Source organism: Mizuhopecten yessoensis, unplaced genomic scaffold, assembly GCF_002113885.1.
Source record: "Mizuhopecten yessoensis strain PY_sf001 unplaced genomic scaffold, ASM211388v2 scaffold11069, whole genome shotgun sequence".
NCBI classification, from domain to species: Eukaryota; Metazoa; Mollusca; class Bivalvia; order Pectinida; family Pectinidae; genus Mizuhopecten; species Mizuhopecten yessoensis.
This window is the reverse complement of record NW_018408864.1, coordinates 2,189,298-2,206,842: the sequence shown is the minus strand read 5'-3', so window position 1 is coordinate 2,206,842 and position 17,545 is coordinate 2,189,298. Positions and strand designations below refer to the sequence as shown.

At 34.7% G+C, this 17,545-nt stretch overlaps 1 protein-coding gene across 1 annotated transcript in view; it reads right to left on the bottom strand.

Annotated features, from left to right (window-relative positions):
• LOC110465298 overlaps positions 1-17,545 on the bottom strand; it is a 36,184-nt gene that overhangs the window by 9,527 nt on the left and 9,112 nt on the right. Inside the window, exons 2-7 of the mRNA XM_021521010.1 lie at positions 14,466-14,638; positions 13,811-13,950; positions 11,396-11,490; positions 2,593-2,742; positions 1,839-1,959; positions 1,200-1,247 (exon numbers count right to left, since the gene is read on the bottom strand). Coding sequence (XP_021376685.1) covers positions 1,200-1,247; positions 1,839-1,959; positions 2,593-2,742; positions 11,396-11,490; positions 13,811-13,950; positions 14,466-14,488 — 577 coding nt within the window. The 5' untranslated portion in view covers positions 14,489-14,638. The remainder of the gene's footprint in view (positions 1-1,199; positions 1,248-1,838; positions 1,960-2,592; positions 2,743-11,395; positions 11,491-13,810; positions 13,951-14,465; positions 14,639-17,545) is intronic.

Here is a 17,545-nt window from a genome sequence, read left to right as displayed (position 1 = left end):
CATCAATGTCTGTGATGTACTATTGTATTATTTACCATATCAATGTATGTGATGTACTGTTGTATTACTTACCATATCAATTTCTGTGATGTACTATTGTATTACTTACCATATCAATGTCTGTGTTGTACTATTGTATTACGTACCATATCAATGTCTGTGTTGTACTATTGTATTACTTACCATAACATCAATGTCTGTGTTGTACTATTGTATTATTTACCATATCAATATCTGTGATGTACTATTGTATTACTTACCATAACATCAATGTCTGTGTTGTACTATTGTATTACTTACCATATCAATATCTGTGATGTACTATTGTATTACTTACCATACCAATGTCTGTGATGTACTATTGTATTATTTACCATAGCAATGTCTGTGTTGTACTATTGTATTATTTACCATATCAATGTCTGTGATGTACTATTGTTTTACTTTCCACAACATCAATGTTTGTGGTGTACTACCGTATTATTTACCATATCAATGTCTGTGATGTAGTATTGTATTACTTACAATACCAATGTCTGTGATGTACTATTGTATTACTTACCATATCAATGTCTGTGGTGTACTATCGTATTACTTACCATATCAATGTCTGTGATGTACTATCGTATTACTTACCATATCAATGTCTGTAATGTACAATTGTATTACCTACCATAACATCAATGCTTGTGTTGTACTATTGTTTTAACTAGCATAACATCAATGACTATTTTGTATTATTGTATTACCTACCATAACATCAATGCTTGTGTTGTACTATTGTATTAACTAACATAACATCAATGGCTTTTTGGTACTATAGTAATACCTACCATAACAACAATAACTGTGTTGTACCATTGTATTACTTACCATAACATCTTCGACAGTGACAATATTCTTTTTTTAGAGTCGCTTACCGTTATTATCTTAAATAAACATTTGAATACTAACTCGTATGCCTTAATAATAATCTTATATTTACCTTATAACCTTGATGATAGTCACTCTTATACTTACCGTTATTACTTTGTTGATAGCCAGTTCAACACTTACCGTTACATGCTTGTTTACAACCACTCTTATATTAACCTTGATATTCCTTACTTCATTCAATGAACTATTTACCGTAATATTTATATTGTCAGTCACTGTTATTAACCTTTATAACATACCTGTGGTATGTCATTCTTACTTACTGTAATATCCCTGAACTGTTATAAACTTCCCAATGTTGAAGTCACCATCTGGAATAGAGACAAAGAAATTAACTATGCCTATGAATGATATTTCACCATAAACAATTGTAAAAACAAATAGGTTTGTTCGATAGCCCTGATTATGTTAGTTATCTGGCAAATAGGGCACAAACTCAACACTGAGTTCCAGCACTATAATATATACACCTATCTTAATGAAAAGTGATAATAATAATTCGAGGTTCTTATAGTAGGTCGTCTCAAAGCGCTTCACAAGTTATTATCTTTGGTTATAGGGCCATTGCATCCAGCCAATATCTCTCTCAACTTCCTGGGGAGCATACAGTCGGTGCTGCCATTTCGGCGCTTATAGCTAGCATTCAACAATTCTAGCACTGCCAAACCACGTACTCATTTATTGCTGAGTAGACTGGGATAAGTGGAGTTAAGTATCTTGCTCAAATATACAACACAGTGCCGTGACGTGACCCGACTCCGCAAACCTTCGGTCACGAGCCCCGAGTTCTACCACTACACTATCCTCCTTACTTAACATTCTTTGAATTTGAAAATATTTCCATGGTGAATATAGAAGGAATATATGAAAGCAACAACAAAAAATATTGAAAACAGTCATACCGACTTCTAGGAAAGTGACTCTGACGTTAACGCCCTGTCCGGTACGGCTATCACGTGCGTCTATGGTGATATTTGCAGGGCAAACGACGCTTTCAAATTTGATAGTGGACGGAACATCACCCTTAAGAAACCCATGGAACGATGCAAATAAAAGGAATTAATGTTAACAAGTTTTGTACATCAGTCTTACATATAGCTAAAGCAGATTCAAGATTACCAAACTATCTGAACTATCTGATACGTAAGCCTCCAACAATTCTCAAAGGATACATATGGTCACAACCCATTTGCATATGAATACCATAGACAACGGAATGTCGTAGTATAGGTGTTAAAGGGTACCATAATAGTCATAATTATGTTTTGATGTTATGATTTGAATATCAAACTAGCCTAGCATTTGGCAGGTCCAATATTGAGGTAGCCCAATATTTAGTAAGAACATACTACACGCTGGTCGAATGACATTGAATCGCTATTAAGATCACATTAGCGAAATATGTAAAAAATATATACATAAACTTTCGAAAATATCTTATACAGAAGTACGAGGTCTAGAGTCATATTTTGGTCCGAAATTTTGGAATGTCGATGATTTGTTGAAATAAATAGCATAGACTTTGTTTTAACGTCAAAGTTAAACAAATTCAATCAGTTAAACTTTTTTTCTTCTATGAGGCCTATCGTCATGATTGTAGTCAGTTACATTACTGTGGGCTATTATTATTTGTTCAAATGAATAAATTTGACATACCGATCCTTTCAATGTAACCCGCCATAGGACATCTGGTGCGTCAGTCGAAAGAAACATTCGTATGTCAATGGTAACAGCGGTCTCCTGACTTTGTTGGTCAAAATCATCTACATTTATTGAACGAATGCATTGGTGTTCGTTAATCTGGAGCTAGAATAGACAAGGTTTCTGTAATCACGATTAGTTCCACAGAGTCATTTTTGATATATAAATTTATTTTTTATTTGAATTGCTGCCTAAAGCACAGCACATGGTTACCCATATGTTTTCAAATCCATGCGGATTTATTTGACAAGACCACAATCACGGAGTCTTTGCTTGAACGGTATATATTTCGCATATAATAAAAGACCACAAAGTTGAAACAAGAGGCCCGATGGGCCTGCATCGCTCACCTGGTATTACTCTCACACTTGTAACCTTAAAAGTTATATAATATAAAGCTACAGGTAAAATATCAATATTTATGATTAAAAATGATTCAACAGAACCTATTAAAAGATTTTAAAACATTTCACCCATGTGACCTTGAAAGTAGAACAAGGTCATTAAGTTGAACAAATTTTATAGCCCTTCATATCAGGATGCAACTTTCAAAATATCACCATCTTATCCCCTTGTTTATTGAAATTAGGTCATTTTAATGTGTATACATATTTGACCAAATGTGACCTTGAAAGTGGGTCAACGTCATTCAAATGAAAAAGCTTGGTAGCGCTTCATCCAGGCATGCTACTGGCTAAATATCAACATCCTGGGCCTCATGGTTATTCAGAAAAAGTGGTTAAAAGATTTTAAAACCATTTGACCCCTGTAACCTTAAATTTAAGTCAAAGTCATTCACTTTAACAAAAGTGGTAATTCTTGATCCCATCATGTTATGGGCCAAATATTTCCTGCGCCTTTTGGTCATTCAGAAGTCGTTTAGAAGTTTCAAACATATTTGACCCATTTGACCTTAAATATAAGTCAAGGTCATTCTTTTTAACAAACTTGGTAGCCATTCATCCAAGCATGCTACTGACCAAATATCACCATCTTCTTGGTTCTTTTAGTAGGTTCTTATAGTAGTAGTATCTTTTTGGTTATTCAGAAGAAATTGTTTAAAGGTGTTTTTTTTAACACAATTGACCCCTGTGACCTTGAATATAAGTGAAGGTCATGCATTTGAACAAACTTGGTAGCTCTTCATCTCAGCATGCTACTCGCCAAATATCATCACCCTGGGCATTTTGGTTATTCAAAAGAAGCTCTTTAAGGTTTTTAACAAATTTGACCCCTGTGACTTTGAATATGTGTGAAGGTAATTTATTTGAACAAACTTTGTAACCCTTCATTCCAGCATGCTACTGACCAAATATCACCAAACTGGTCCTTTTGGTTATTCAGAAGAAGTTGTTTAAAGTTTTTAATATATTTGAACCCTGTGACCTTGAAAATGGGTGAAGGTCATTTACTTGACCAAACTTCGTGGCCCTTCATCCCAGCATGCTTCTTGCCAAATATCATCACTCTAGGCCTTTTGCTTATAAAAAAAGAAGTTGTTTAAAGAAAAATATTGACGCCGGACGTACGGAGGATCGACGCCGCACCACGGAATAAGCTCACTTTATCCTTCGGGCCAGGTGAGCTAAAAAAAATCCTTATTTCACACTTGTACAAGTACAACAATAAATACATGTAAAATCGCTACATCTGTTACATAACTTGTGATGTAAAATTGTTTTATAATGACTGTTTATGTCTATATTTTATGTTTTGTTCTGCAATTTATTATTTGTGTTTGTTGATAAAGGAACGGATGCCTAGAAAGTTTTGCAAATTCCTTTGTCTACACTGCAGCTATCACTTATCTGCTAACATGCTATTTCAGTATTAAAACAAAATTTAACAAATTTGCTAACATGTTATATCAGTATTTATACAAAGGGCCGGTTTCTCTGATTCAAATTTCCTGTTGGTGGTGCATTGCCCATGCCGTTGTGGTCACAAATCTATAAAGTATAAAGATTTAGGTCACTTGATTTGTTTTTTATGGCTCCTCAAAGTTGTACCTTTCAGAAGCTGTCTAAGTGTTGATAAAATGTGCATGTTATGTAAAATATTAATGAAAATCTAATCAAATGATGGTCACCGTAAAGAATACATTCATGGCATGATTGTGACAAAAAATCATGTTTCCATCGCGCCATTTGGCTGTTTTATGGAAGAAACAATCTCAAAAATGCCATTTTCGATGATAACATTTTAGACACAAAAACTGTGTTTTTTAGAGAATACACCCTTTTATGGGCGTTGGATGCAAACCAATTTTTATCCTATTAAACAGTACGTAATATGCTATTGATGAGAGGAAAAATCATCAAAATGTAAGTGGTGGAACATTTTCAAATGTTGGGTTGAATTAGCCTATGGTTGAATTGCCGATTTTCGACTTTCTTTAGATAATTAACAAAAAAACGAGAGTATTTGCTCGGTATGTTGAGAATATGTACACAGATATGAAAAAAAGTGAGAGAAACACTTTTTCATAAAAAAAATCCAAGATGGCTACTTCACAAGTCCCCGTGGTTGAAGACATTGGCTGACAAATAGACAGAACAACAAACAAAACGTGTTCCTTATGATTTTGGTTGGTTTTCGCATTTACGGGAGTGTTCATAGCTACGGGCGATTGTATAATACCTATATTTATAAGTTTGGTTAGTCACATGGTAACGGGGATCTTTCATATCGAGCCCCAAACATACTTTCGACATATGCACTCCGTTGCCGCATGGAAAACTATTTCAAGTTTTGTCGGAATTTCTTTACCTGTGGTTGTAATGGTCGAGGGTTTTCCAGCGTCCTGTAATACCCAAGGTAGTACAAGATACTGGAGATGTGCGCACACATTCCCATCGTTCTCTCTCCAACTGGGCACTGGCAGTAGTAGTCCTTTATTGGGGCCTCAACATCGGGTGAAACGGTGAACCGTATCCAAACGTTATATTTCGTTTGGCTTTTGTGTCGAGAATGTATTTGACATCGGAGAAGGTCTGGGGAGTGCTGGTAAAGCCACACCTCATAGTCTCCGTCATCACTTAAATGTTCGGCGATGTAACCAGGAGCCAGAGATATCTGATACGTTCCACACGTAATGGTTCTCAAGTAATCAAGATCGAGACGGGGAAACAGTACGGAAGATGCATCCATCTTGACAAACTCGGACCTTGCCCGTCTAGATAGATCCGGATCTGTCTTGACTCTCTGAGCTAAACCATTCGGTGTTGTCAAACGGTCCTTCATACGTTCAGCCATTAGCCTATCTTTGGCATCTCTCTCTGGAGATCTCTGGTAGATCGGTCCTCTAATACCATTCAGACAGGCTGTGACGGTTCGAAGCAAAGCCTCGATGACATTGATAAAGCTGTTAGACACCAATTGCGTTCGGAAGAACGTCCAGTGTTTCAGACGACCATGATAGGATTCCACAATCCACCTCGATTTGGTGATAGTTCTGTCAAGATTTGCTTGGACGTCAGAATGTTGACTTTGACCGGGTTTCAGGTATGACGGCATGCTAGCATTGAGGCCAGAGGCTTCGAGAACTGGTAGGACATCTCTAAAACCTCGGTCAACGACAACGTTGTCGTCTGGTTGTAGCCAAGTAACTAGCTTGTCCATGACTTTTTTTGTAATTGTAGCATCATTTTCGCTGCCAGTGAATGGTCCTACTGTGTCCAGAATGTAGCCATCTGGTAAGGCGATGCTCATGAATTTGAGATAGTTTCTCTTCTTCTGGCCACAGTAGGACATTCTCTGGAGCTTGTGGTCGGAGCTTTTCTGGATATAAATATAGGTGCCATCTAATATGGCAGTGGCTTTATCTCCAAAAAATGCTTCTGAAAAGACAGTATTGTGCCCGAGCAACTGTTCTCTTGTCAAGTGATCCGGACCTAGAAATTGTGGGACTATCGATGTGTCTAATGCCTGTACTATGGAGTGGAAAGTTTTGGACACACTTGACTTGGAAATTCCAAAAAGAGAAGAACACTGACTCCAGGAAATGTCGGTTTTCAGTTTTACCCAGAACAGTAATAGAGCATCGTGTGTAGTCTTGGTATATATACCAGATGAAAGATATGGGGAACAGTGCGAGTGGATTTCGAGGAACTGATCTTTGGACCAACCTGTCCAGGCCATGCATGCCGAGTCATCAAGAGAAGAAAAGCTTATTGTAAACGCAGACTGGTTCTGTGAAAGGACGTGCGACACCTCTAGGAGGTCATTAATGATTTCGGACGATTTTGATGGTAACTGAGATTCCAAGGAACCTCTACCATCAAGGACAACCTCTGTAGACGGATCTAAGTCGTTACCAATAAGGTGAATGGAGCAGACGCGGGATGAGGTGGGACACCACAGTTTGTGTGAATAGATCAGGTGATGTCTTGCACGTTTTGGTAAGACTGATGATTTTGTTCCATTTCTTGCAAAGGTAACAAGACAGAGACAGCATTTTTTGTGTGAAGATGATCCATTCAAAAGATCATGAAGGGTCAGCAACGGCAGGATATGGGACGGGGAGTCGTCTTCTTCCTCTATTTCCTGGTTCTGCTCGGGTTCAGGTTCAGGCTGATTTTTGTTCCGAAGATACTTCATGTAGCACTTCTGGCAAATAAGTGCTTGTTCCTTTGCTGACATCAATCCTTGTTGCACCAGCGTATCTAGGAGCCATTTATATTGTGGACTATTTACATTGCGTGCACTTCTGTTCTTATTGCCACTACGTTTCTTGAAGTATACTTGACACCCTTCTCCAACACATTTACCCTCCATCTTGAAACAATAACGATTGGTTTATGAAGCGTCGATAAAGTAACAAAATAGCAAGCCACCGATGATTGCTGTAAACAGCTAATACTTAGTAGTTTGGTACAATTATGCGAAAATGTGTGATAAATAACGAACAACTAATTACACAAAATAACAAGACAATATAATAAATCACATTCAATACCTCCAAGAAGCGCAGAATTGATTGATTACTTAGAACAAAATAAAGTATTTCATATGGATAATCTATCTATTCGATGTGGCGTGGTCGGCAGGCACAAAGAAAGTGAGACAAGTCAGGGTCCCAACCCTGACAGAGCCACAACGCTTTGGAGATGGGACAATAAAACAAGGAAAGTGAGACAAGAATAGCTAGCGTCGAGTCAATGATTCCGTAAACGTATAGACAAAGACAAGAAGATACGGATAAATGTACAAGGCCACACGATCAGAAAATTCAGAAGAGGACAACTTGAGATAGAACAGTATTCATGTATCAGGGTGTCCTCAGTGTAAATCTTTATATCGATACTGTTTATTTAGTCGTTACACATCATAAAACTGTCATGAAAATATCCGCTCTGATATTCAATATAAAAGTTTGTATATAATAAGCTATATAATAGGGTTTCAGACAAGGTTGTTACTCATTTCCCCTTTTCTTTCAATTTACAACCACATTCAGGCGGCGATATGAGAACGTTCCACCACATGGAATTAGCTGATTTTTGGTACACATATGAAACAAGTAAAGCTCTATCCGATTTTCTGATGGAAATTTGCATCCAAAACTATATAACGGGAGAAAATTGCAATTTTATGGCATTTTTCTTCATAATTGTGTCTCTGCAAGTGCATTTTCATCCGAGAATTTTTTTTTTTATGTTTTATGAATAAACACGATGTTTTGGAAATATTTATCAAAAGAAATTTATACTATGTTGCGAATTACAATTTCGAGATAACCTTCTTTTATTTACGAACTTATGTCTTTGATGCTGAAATTGACAACTTTATAAAAATACATTTTCACTGAAATTATGAAATCTGGGTGTCGGAAAGGTGTAAAATTATTCTTCGGAAAAGAAAAAAACAGTAGTTGAGCTAGATAAGAAATTATACGGGGGCAGGCTCCTATGGATAATTAACATTACTGGAAACAGGCCCTTTTAACAAATTCCTTTGTCTACGCTGCAGCTTTCACTAATTTGCATACATGCTATATTAGTATTTATCCAAAATTGAACGACTTTCTTTGTTTACACTGCAGCTTTCTCTAACAATATTTAACGAGTTCATTCGTCTACACTGCAGCTTTCACTAATCTACTGACATGTTATATCAGTATTTATACAAAATTTAACGAATTCCTTCGTCTACACTGCAGCTTTCACCAATCTGCTGACATGTTATATCAGCATTTATACAAAATTTAATGAATTCCTTTTTATACACTGTAGCTTTCGCTAATTTTCTAACATGTTATAACAGTATTTATACAAACTTAACGAATTCCTTTGTATACCCTGCAGCTATCACCTATTTGCTAATGTGTGATATAAGTATTTATACAAAATTCACCGAATTCCTTTGTTTACACTGCAGCTTTTTCTGACAAAATTTAACGAATTACTTCGTCTACACTTCAGCTATCACCTATCTGCTGACATGTTATATCAGTATTTATACAAAATTTAGCGATTTCCTTCGTCTACACTGCAGCTTTCACCAATCTGCTGACATGTTATATCAGTATTTATACAGAATTTAACGAATTCCTTCGTCTACACTGCAGCTTTCACTAATTTGCTAACATGTTATATCAGTATCTATACAAAATTCAACGAATTTCTTCGTCTACACTGCAGCTTTCACTAATTTGCTAACATGTTATATCAGTATTTATACAAAATATAACAAATTCCTTTGTCTACACTGCATTTTTCTCTAACATTATTTAACAAATTACTTTGTCTACATTTTAGCTATCAATTGTTTGCTGACATGTTATATCAGTATTTATACACAATTTAACGAATTACACCGTATACACTGCAGATATCACCTATTTGCTGAGAAGATTTATCAGTATTTATACAAAATCTAACTAATTCCTTTTTATACACTGTAGCTTTCGCTTATTTTCTAACATGTTATAACAGTATTTATACAAAATTTAATGAATTACACCGTATACACTGCAGCTATCACCTATTTGCTGAGAAGATTTATCAGTATTTATACAAAACTTAACGAATTCCTTTTTATACACTTTTGGCTTTCGCTTATTTTCTAACATGTTATAACAGTATTGATACAAAATTTAATGAATTACACCGTATACACTGCAGCTATCACCTGTTTGCTGAGAAGATTTATCAGTATTTATACAAAACTTAACGAATTCCTTTTTATACACTTTTGCTTTCGCTTATTTTCTAACATGTTATAACAGTATTTATACAAAATTTAACAAATTCCCTTGTATACACTGCAGCTATTACTTATCTGCTAACATGAAATAGCAGTATTTAACACTATGTATATTTACAAAATTCAACAAATTCCTTTGTTTTTGTTCCACCTATTCGCTAACGTTATATCAGTATATTTATGCAAAATTTATTTAATTGACAAGGAGACGTCATTCAGTTTATAAAAAGCTTACTCATATCAGTTTGTTTATATATGTAAACATTTTTTGGATAAACCTAAGTGAATAACAATAACAACAGCCGCACAAAGCTTGTTAGGACGCCATTTCCTACACACTAACGAAGTTTCTTATTAACACGTTCTTATTGTTCCCGATTCAAAACGACAAATTTAAAAAAAAAAGGAAAAACTTTTTACCAATGCAAGATTGTAACCGCGTCTGTGTTTAAACTGAAGTTTGCTTATGTTAGGCTTTATTTGTTTATGTTAGGCTTTATTTCGTTTATGTTAGGCTTTATTTGTTTATGTTAGGCTTTATTTGTTTATGTTAGGCTTTATTTTGTTTATGTTAGGCTTTATTTGTTTATGTTAGGCTTTATTTCGTTTATGTTAGGCTTATTTCGTTTATGTTAGGCTTATTTCGTTTATGTTAGGCTTTATTTGTTTATGTTAGGCTTTATTTCGTTTATGTTAGGCTTTATTTCGTTTATGTTAGGCTTTTTTTCGTTTTAATTTCACTCTATATTTGAATTGTTTAAAGAAAATCATTCATGTTTAATGTTAAGTATTCAGCTTTCGTCAATTTAAATTTCTACATCTGTATTTTGTGGATGAACCTAATTAAATAATATAATTTTTTTATTTTATTTTTTTAAATTTAATGGCTTTTAGTTTTATTTTACGTTGATAGTTGTAATGATCAATATATATCTCCACTCTGTTAGTTTAATTGTCGATTTTTTAATTACCACCGTTTATTTAGCTTGATATGTGTGTTCGTTTGGCTTTAAAGGTTCATATTTGACACCTGTAAGGAACTTTTCTATTTCCCATACATTTAGCTAACACATCGATCATTAATGTTTCTTTTAGTTATATCTTTAACGTGACAACGTATTATTTCCATACTTTTTGCTTTAGTATATACTGTCTACATTTTAAGTGTTTGAGACAATTATCTTCAAATTGAAATGAAAGTTATCTGTTTTAATTTAAACACTATTTCTTTTTCATTTTGTCCTTTTGAATTATTGTCAGGGTAAACCATTTCAATTCCAAAACCTTTTGATTATGAAAAATTAAGACTTCGCATAAATCTGTATTTCCAATTTTTGTTATTATAGTACATAGATTATTTTTCATTTTTTTTCCAATTGTTTGAGGGATGTTAAACAATCAGGTTTAGTTAACACCTTAGTTATCCACACATTCTTGTCGAAATAATCTTGAGATATAATTCAGAATATTTACACCATTTTGTTTCCCTAGCCTAGTATCACTAACGTTGTAAGTATCTTACACTGATAAACAAACAACTTTGAATGCTTACTTGCAAATTTCCATAGACTGCATACACACCAATTACTTTTGTACGATCAAGCTGATCATCAAAGAAATCGGAATCAGGGACTAGGGCATCGTCACCTATATAACAATATAAATATATACTCGGGGACTGAAGCATCGGCATCTATTAAACAGTTTATACATAATCGGGGACTGAGGTATCGTCACCTATTAAACAATATATACATTATCGGGGACTGAGGTATCGTCACCTATAAAACAATATATACATTATCGGGGACTGAGGTATCATCACCTATTAAACAATATATACATAATCGGGGACTGAGGCATCGTCACCTATAACACAATATATATGTTATCGGGGAATAAAGCACCATCACCTAAAGAACAATATATATAAACATACGGAAGACCTTGTACATTATAGACAATGAATATAGTTTATGGGGGCTTGTACTGAATATATTGTCATTGTATGTTGAATATAACTAATATAATGTTTTTGATGTGTGTATATACAATGTACAGATGATTTGTATGATAAAGACCACAAATATAATATTATTGAGGTGTGTACATACGGACGACATTTTATGATATAGGTAATTAATATAATGTTATCAAGGTGTGTACATACGGAAGAAATTTTATGATATAAACAGTACATATAATGTTAACTGAGGTGTGTACTCCATACGGAAGAAATTGTACGATAAAGATTATATCAAATGTTATTGAGGTGTGTACATACGGAAGAAATTGTACGATAAAGATTATATCTAATGTTATTGAGGTGTGTACATACGGACGAGATTGTAATATGATATAGACATTAACTGTAATTTATCAAGGTGTGTACATATGGAAGACATTGTATGATATAGGTAATTAATATAATGTTATTGAGGTGTGTACTCCATACGGAAGAAATTGTACGATAAAGATTATATCTAATGTTATTGGGGTGTGTACATACGGACGAAATTATAATATGATATAGATATTAACTGTAATTTATCAAGGTGTGTACATACGGACGAAATTGTAATATGATATAGACAATAAATATAATTTTTCAAGGTGTGTACATACGGAAGACATTGTACGATATAAACAATAAATATAATGTTATTGAGGTGTGTATATACGGAAGAAATTGTATGATATAAACAATAAATATAATATTATTGAGGTGTGTACATACGGAAGACATTTTATGATATAGGTAATTAATATAATGTTATTGAGGTGTGTACATACGGAAGAAATTGTATGATAAAGACTATATCTAATGTTATTGAGGTGTGTACATACGGACGAAATTGTAATATGATATAGACAATAAATATAATTTTCAAGGTGTGTACATACGGAAGACATTGTACGATATAAACAATAAATATAATGTTATTGAGGTGTGTATATACGGAAGAAATTGTATGATAAAGACTATATCTAATGTTATTGAGGTGTGTAAATACGGACGAGATTGTAATATGATATAGACAATAAATATAATTTATCAAGTGTGTACATACGGAAGACATTGCATGATATAAACAATAAATATAATTTATAGATGTGTGTCATAGGGAAGACATTGTATGATAAAGACTATATCTAATGTTATTGAGGTGTGTACATACGGACGAAATTGTAATATGATATAGACGATAAATATAATTTATCAAGGTGTGTACATACCGACGAAATTGTAATATGCTATAGACAATAAATATAATTTATCAAGGTGTGTACATACGGAAGACATTGTACGATATAAACAATAAATATAATGTTATTGAGGTGTGTATATACGGAAGAAATTGTATGATAAAGACTATATCTAATGTTATTGAGGTGTGTACATACGGACGAAATTGTAATATGATATAGACGATAAATATAATTTATCAAGGTGTGTACATACCGACGAAATTGTAATATGATATAGACAATAAATATTATATTATTGGGCTGTGTACATATGGAAGACATTGCATGATATAAACACACGGAAGAAATTGTTATCGAGGTGTGTACATACGGACGAAATTGTATCATGAAGACATAAGGAATATTTTATCGAGGTGTGTACATACCGAAGACATTGTACGATATAGAAAATAAACATAATCCTATTGGGGTGTGTACATACGGAAAACATTGTATGATATAGAAAATAAACATAATCTTATTGGGGTGTGTACATACAAGTGACATTGTGTGATATAGACAAAAGATATAATTTATAGATGTGTGTCATAGGGAAGACATTGTATGATATAGATAATTAATATAATCTTATTGGAGTGTGTAAATACGGCAAAAATTGTATGACATAGATAATTAATATATTTTATTGTAGTTTGTAAATACGGAAGAAATTGTATGACATAGATAATTAATATGATTTATGGAGGTATGTACATACTGATGTCATTGTAGTCCGGTGGCACTTTCATCTTCGACGTTAATATGAAGTTTTTCCATCCCGCCCCAACTTTCCGTAAAGCAGAAATCATCCAGTATAGCACACCATGATCCTTTCTTCCGAATATGAACAAACTATTACTGAAAGAGAACGTTTACTGTATTAAATGTATTGATACATTCCGTTCAATGATTTCTTTCTTAATTATCCCAATTAGCAGTAATATGGACACTGAGCGACAAATGAAGTGTGTAGTCGGCTACAACAATAAAACTGTCAGCGGCAATTGGCATTAAAGTATGGCTACAGTATGGTCTTAACATGTCGAAAGTAAGGTATCAAGGCCCCAGCTTCAGAAAACAGACTCAAGTTTTAGACAACATGACAGATTTGGTGACCTGAATATCTCGACATAAACTGTTGTCAGGAATCTGCTATCAAGAGTAAGTAAAACCTTAATCCTCACAAAAAAGAAGCAGACAAATGTAGTGAAATGTATCCGTTTAACAGGGAGCTATACAACCGGGGATATAGTTTTTTTTCAGGAAACATGCTTCAATGGTGTGTAGCTACTATTAAGAAGCGAATACATTGGACATTCACTAATTAAATCATAACGGTGTTTTACTATTGTTATAGAAATCCATATACATACTCCATATGGCGGATCAATTCCATTCGGTTTCCCTGTCGATCTGTAGCTGGACTTCGTTCAAACCAAGTGTCCGGCAGTTCCCCTAATGTCAGAAACGACTGTTGGTATAACGTTTGTGATACAAACGGTATTTCTTCTGCATTACATTCAAACGTCCTCACTGAAACTATGATCTACGAAACAAAAAAATAACATTTCACAACAAAAACAAAAACCAGAATGTTAGAAAAATATAATGTATGCTACAGTTGAAAGATCTAAAATCATTTTGCAAGTAATGATACTATACTGATGAAGGTGATGATATCATACTAATGGAGATGATGATACCATACTGATGGAGGTGATAATATACTGATGGATGTGATGATATCATACTGATGGTGATGACACCATACGGATGGAGTTGATGATATCATACTGAAGGAGGTGATGATATCATACTGATGGAGGTGATGATACCATACTGATGGAGGTGATAATACCATACTGATGGAGGTGATAATACCATACTGATGGAGGTGATAATACCATACAGATGGAGGTGATGATACCATACTGATGGAGATGATGATACCATACTGATGGAGGTGATGATACCATACTGATGGAGGTGATAATACCATACTAATGGAGGTGATTATACCATGGATGTGATGATATCATACTGATAGAGGCGATGATATCTTACTGATAGAGGCGATGATATCATACTGATGGAGGTGATGATACCATACTGATGGATGTGATGATATCATACTGATGGAGGTGATAATACCATACTGATCGAGGTGATGATATCATACTGATGGAAGTGATGATATCATACTGATGGATGTGATGACATACTGATGGAGGTGATGATATCATACTGATGGAGGTGATGATATCATCCTGATGGAGGTGATGATATCATACTGATGGAGGTGATGATATCATACTGATGGATGTGATGATATATTGATGGAGGTGATAATATCATACTGATGGTGATGGTATTATACTGATGGAGGTGATGTCATACTGATGGATGTGATGACATACTGATGGAGGCGATGATATCATACTGATGGAGGTGATGATATCATCCTGATGGAGGTGATGATATCATACTGATGGAGGTGATGATATACTGATGGAGGTGATGATATCATATTGATGAAGGTGATGATATCATACGGATGGAGGTGATAATATCATACTGATGGTGATGGTATTATACTGATGGAGGTAATGATATCATATTGATCGATGTGATGATACCATACTGATGGTGATGATATTATACTGATGGAGGTGATGATATACTGATGGAGGTGATGATATACTGATGGAGGTGATGATATGCTGATGGAGGTGATGATATCATATTGATCGATGTGATGATATCATACTGATGGAGGTGATGATATGCTGATCGATGTGATGATATACTGATGGAGGTGATGATATCATATTGATCGATGTGATGACATACTGATGGAGGTGATGATATCATACTGATGGAGGTGATGATATACTGATGGAGGTAATGATGTCATACTGATGGAAGTGATGTTATCATACTGATTGAGGTTATGATATCATACCGATGAAGGTGATGATATACTGTTGGAGGTGATGATATAATATTGATCGATGTGGTGACATACTGATGGAGGCGATGATATGCTGATGGAGGTGATGATAAACTGATGGAGGTGATCATATGCTGATGGAGGCGATGATATACTGATGGAAGTGATGATATACTGACGGAGGTGATGATATAATACTGATTGAGGTGATGATATATTACTGATGGAGGTGATTATATACTGATGGAGGTGGTGATATCATATTGATGGAGGTGATTATATACTGATGGAGGCGATGATATCATATTGATGGAGGTGATGATATGCTAATCGATGTGATGATACACTGATGGAGGTGATGATAAACTGATGGAGGTGATCATATGCTGATGGAGGAGATGATATCATACTGATGGATGTGATGATATACTGATGGATGTGATGACATACTGATGGAGGCGATGATATCATACTGATGGAGGTGATGATATACTGATGGAGGTGATGATATCATACTGATCTATGTGATGATATGATACTGATGGAGGTGATTATATCATACTGATGGAGGAGATGACATCATACTGATGGTGACGATATCATACTGATGGAAGTGATGTTATACTGATGGACGTGATGATACTATACTGATGGTGATGATATTGTACTGATGGAGGTGATGACGTCATACTGATGGTGATGATATTAAACTGATGGAGGTGATGACGTCATACTGATGGTGATGATATTGTACTGATGGAGGTGATGTCATCATACTGATGGTGATGATATTGTACTGATGGAGGTGATGGTAGCATATTGATGAAGGTGACGATATCATACTGATGGAGGAGATGATATCATATTGATGAAGGTGATGATATCATACTGATGGAGGTGATGACATCATACTGATGGTGATGATATCATACTGATCTATGTGATGATATTATACTGATGGAGGTGATGATATACTGATGGAGGTGATGATATACTGATGGTGATAATATTATACTGATGGAGGTGATGATATACTGATGGAGGTGATGATATACTGATGGAGGTGATGATATACTGATGGAGGTGATGATATACTGATGGTGATGATGATATACTGATGGAGGTGATGATATACTGATAGAGGTGATGATACTATACTGATGGTGAGGATATTATACTGATGGAGGTGATGATATCATATTGATGAAGGTGATGATATCATACGGATGGAGGTGATAATATCATACTGATGGATGCGATGATATCATACTGATGGTGATGATATTATACTGATGGAGGTGATGATATCATATTGATGGAGGTGATGATATCATACTGATGGAGATGATGATATCATACTGATGGAGGTGATGATATCATACTGATGGAGGTGATGATATGCTGATCGATGTGATGATATACTGATGGAGGTGATGATATCATATTGATCGATGTGATGATATACTGATGGAGGTGATGATATCATACTGATGGATGTGATGA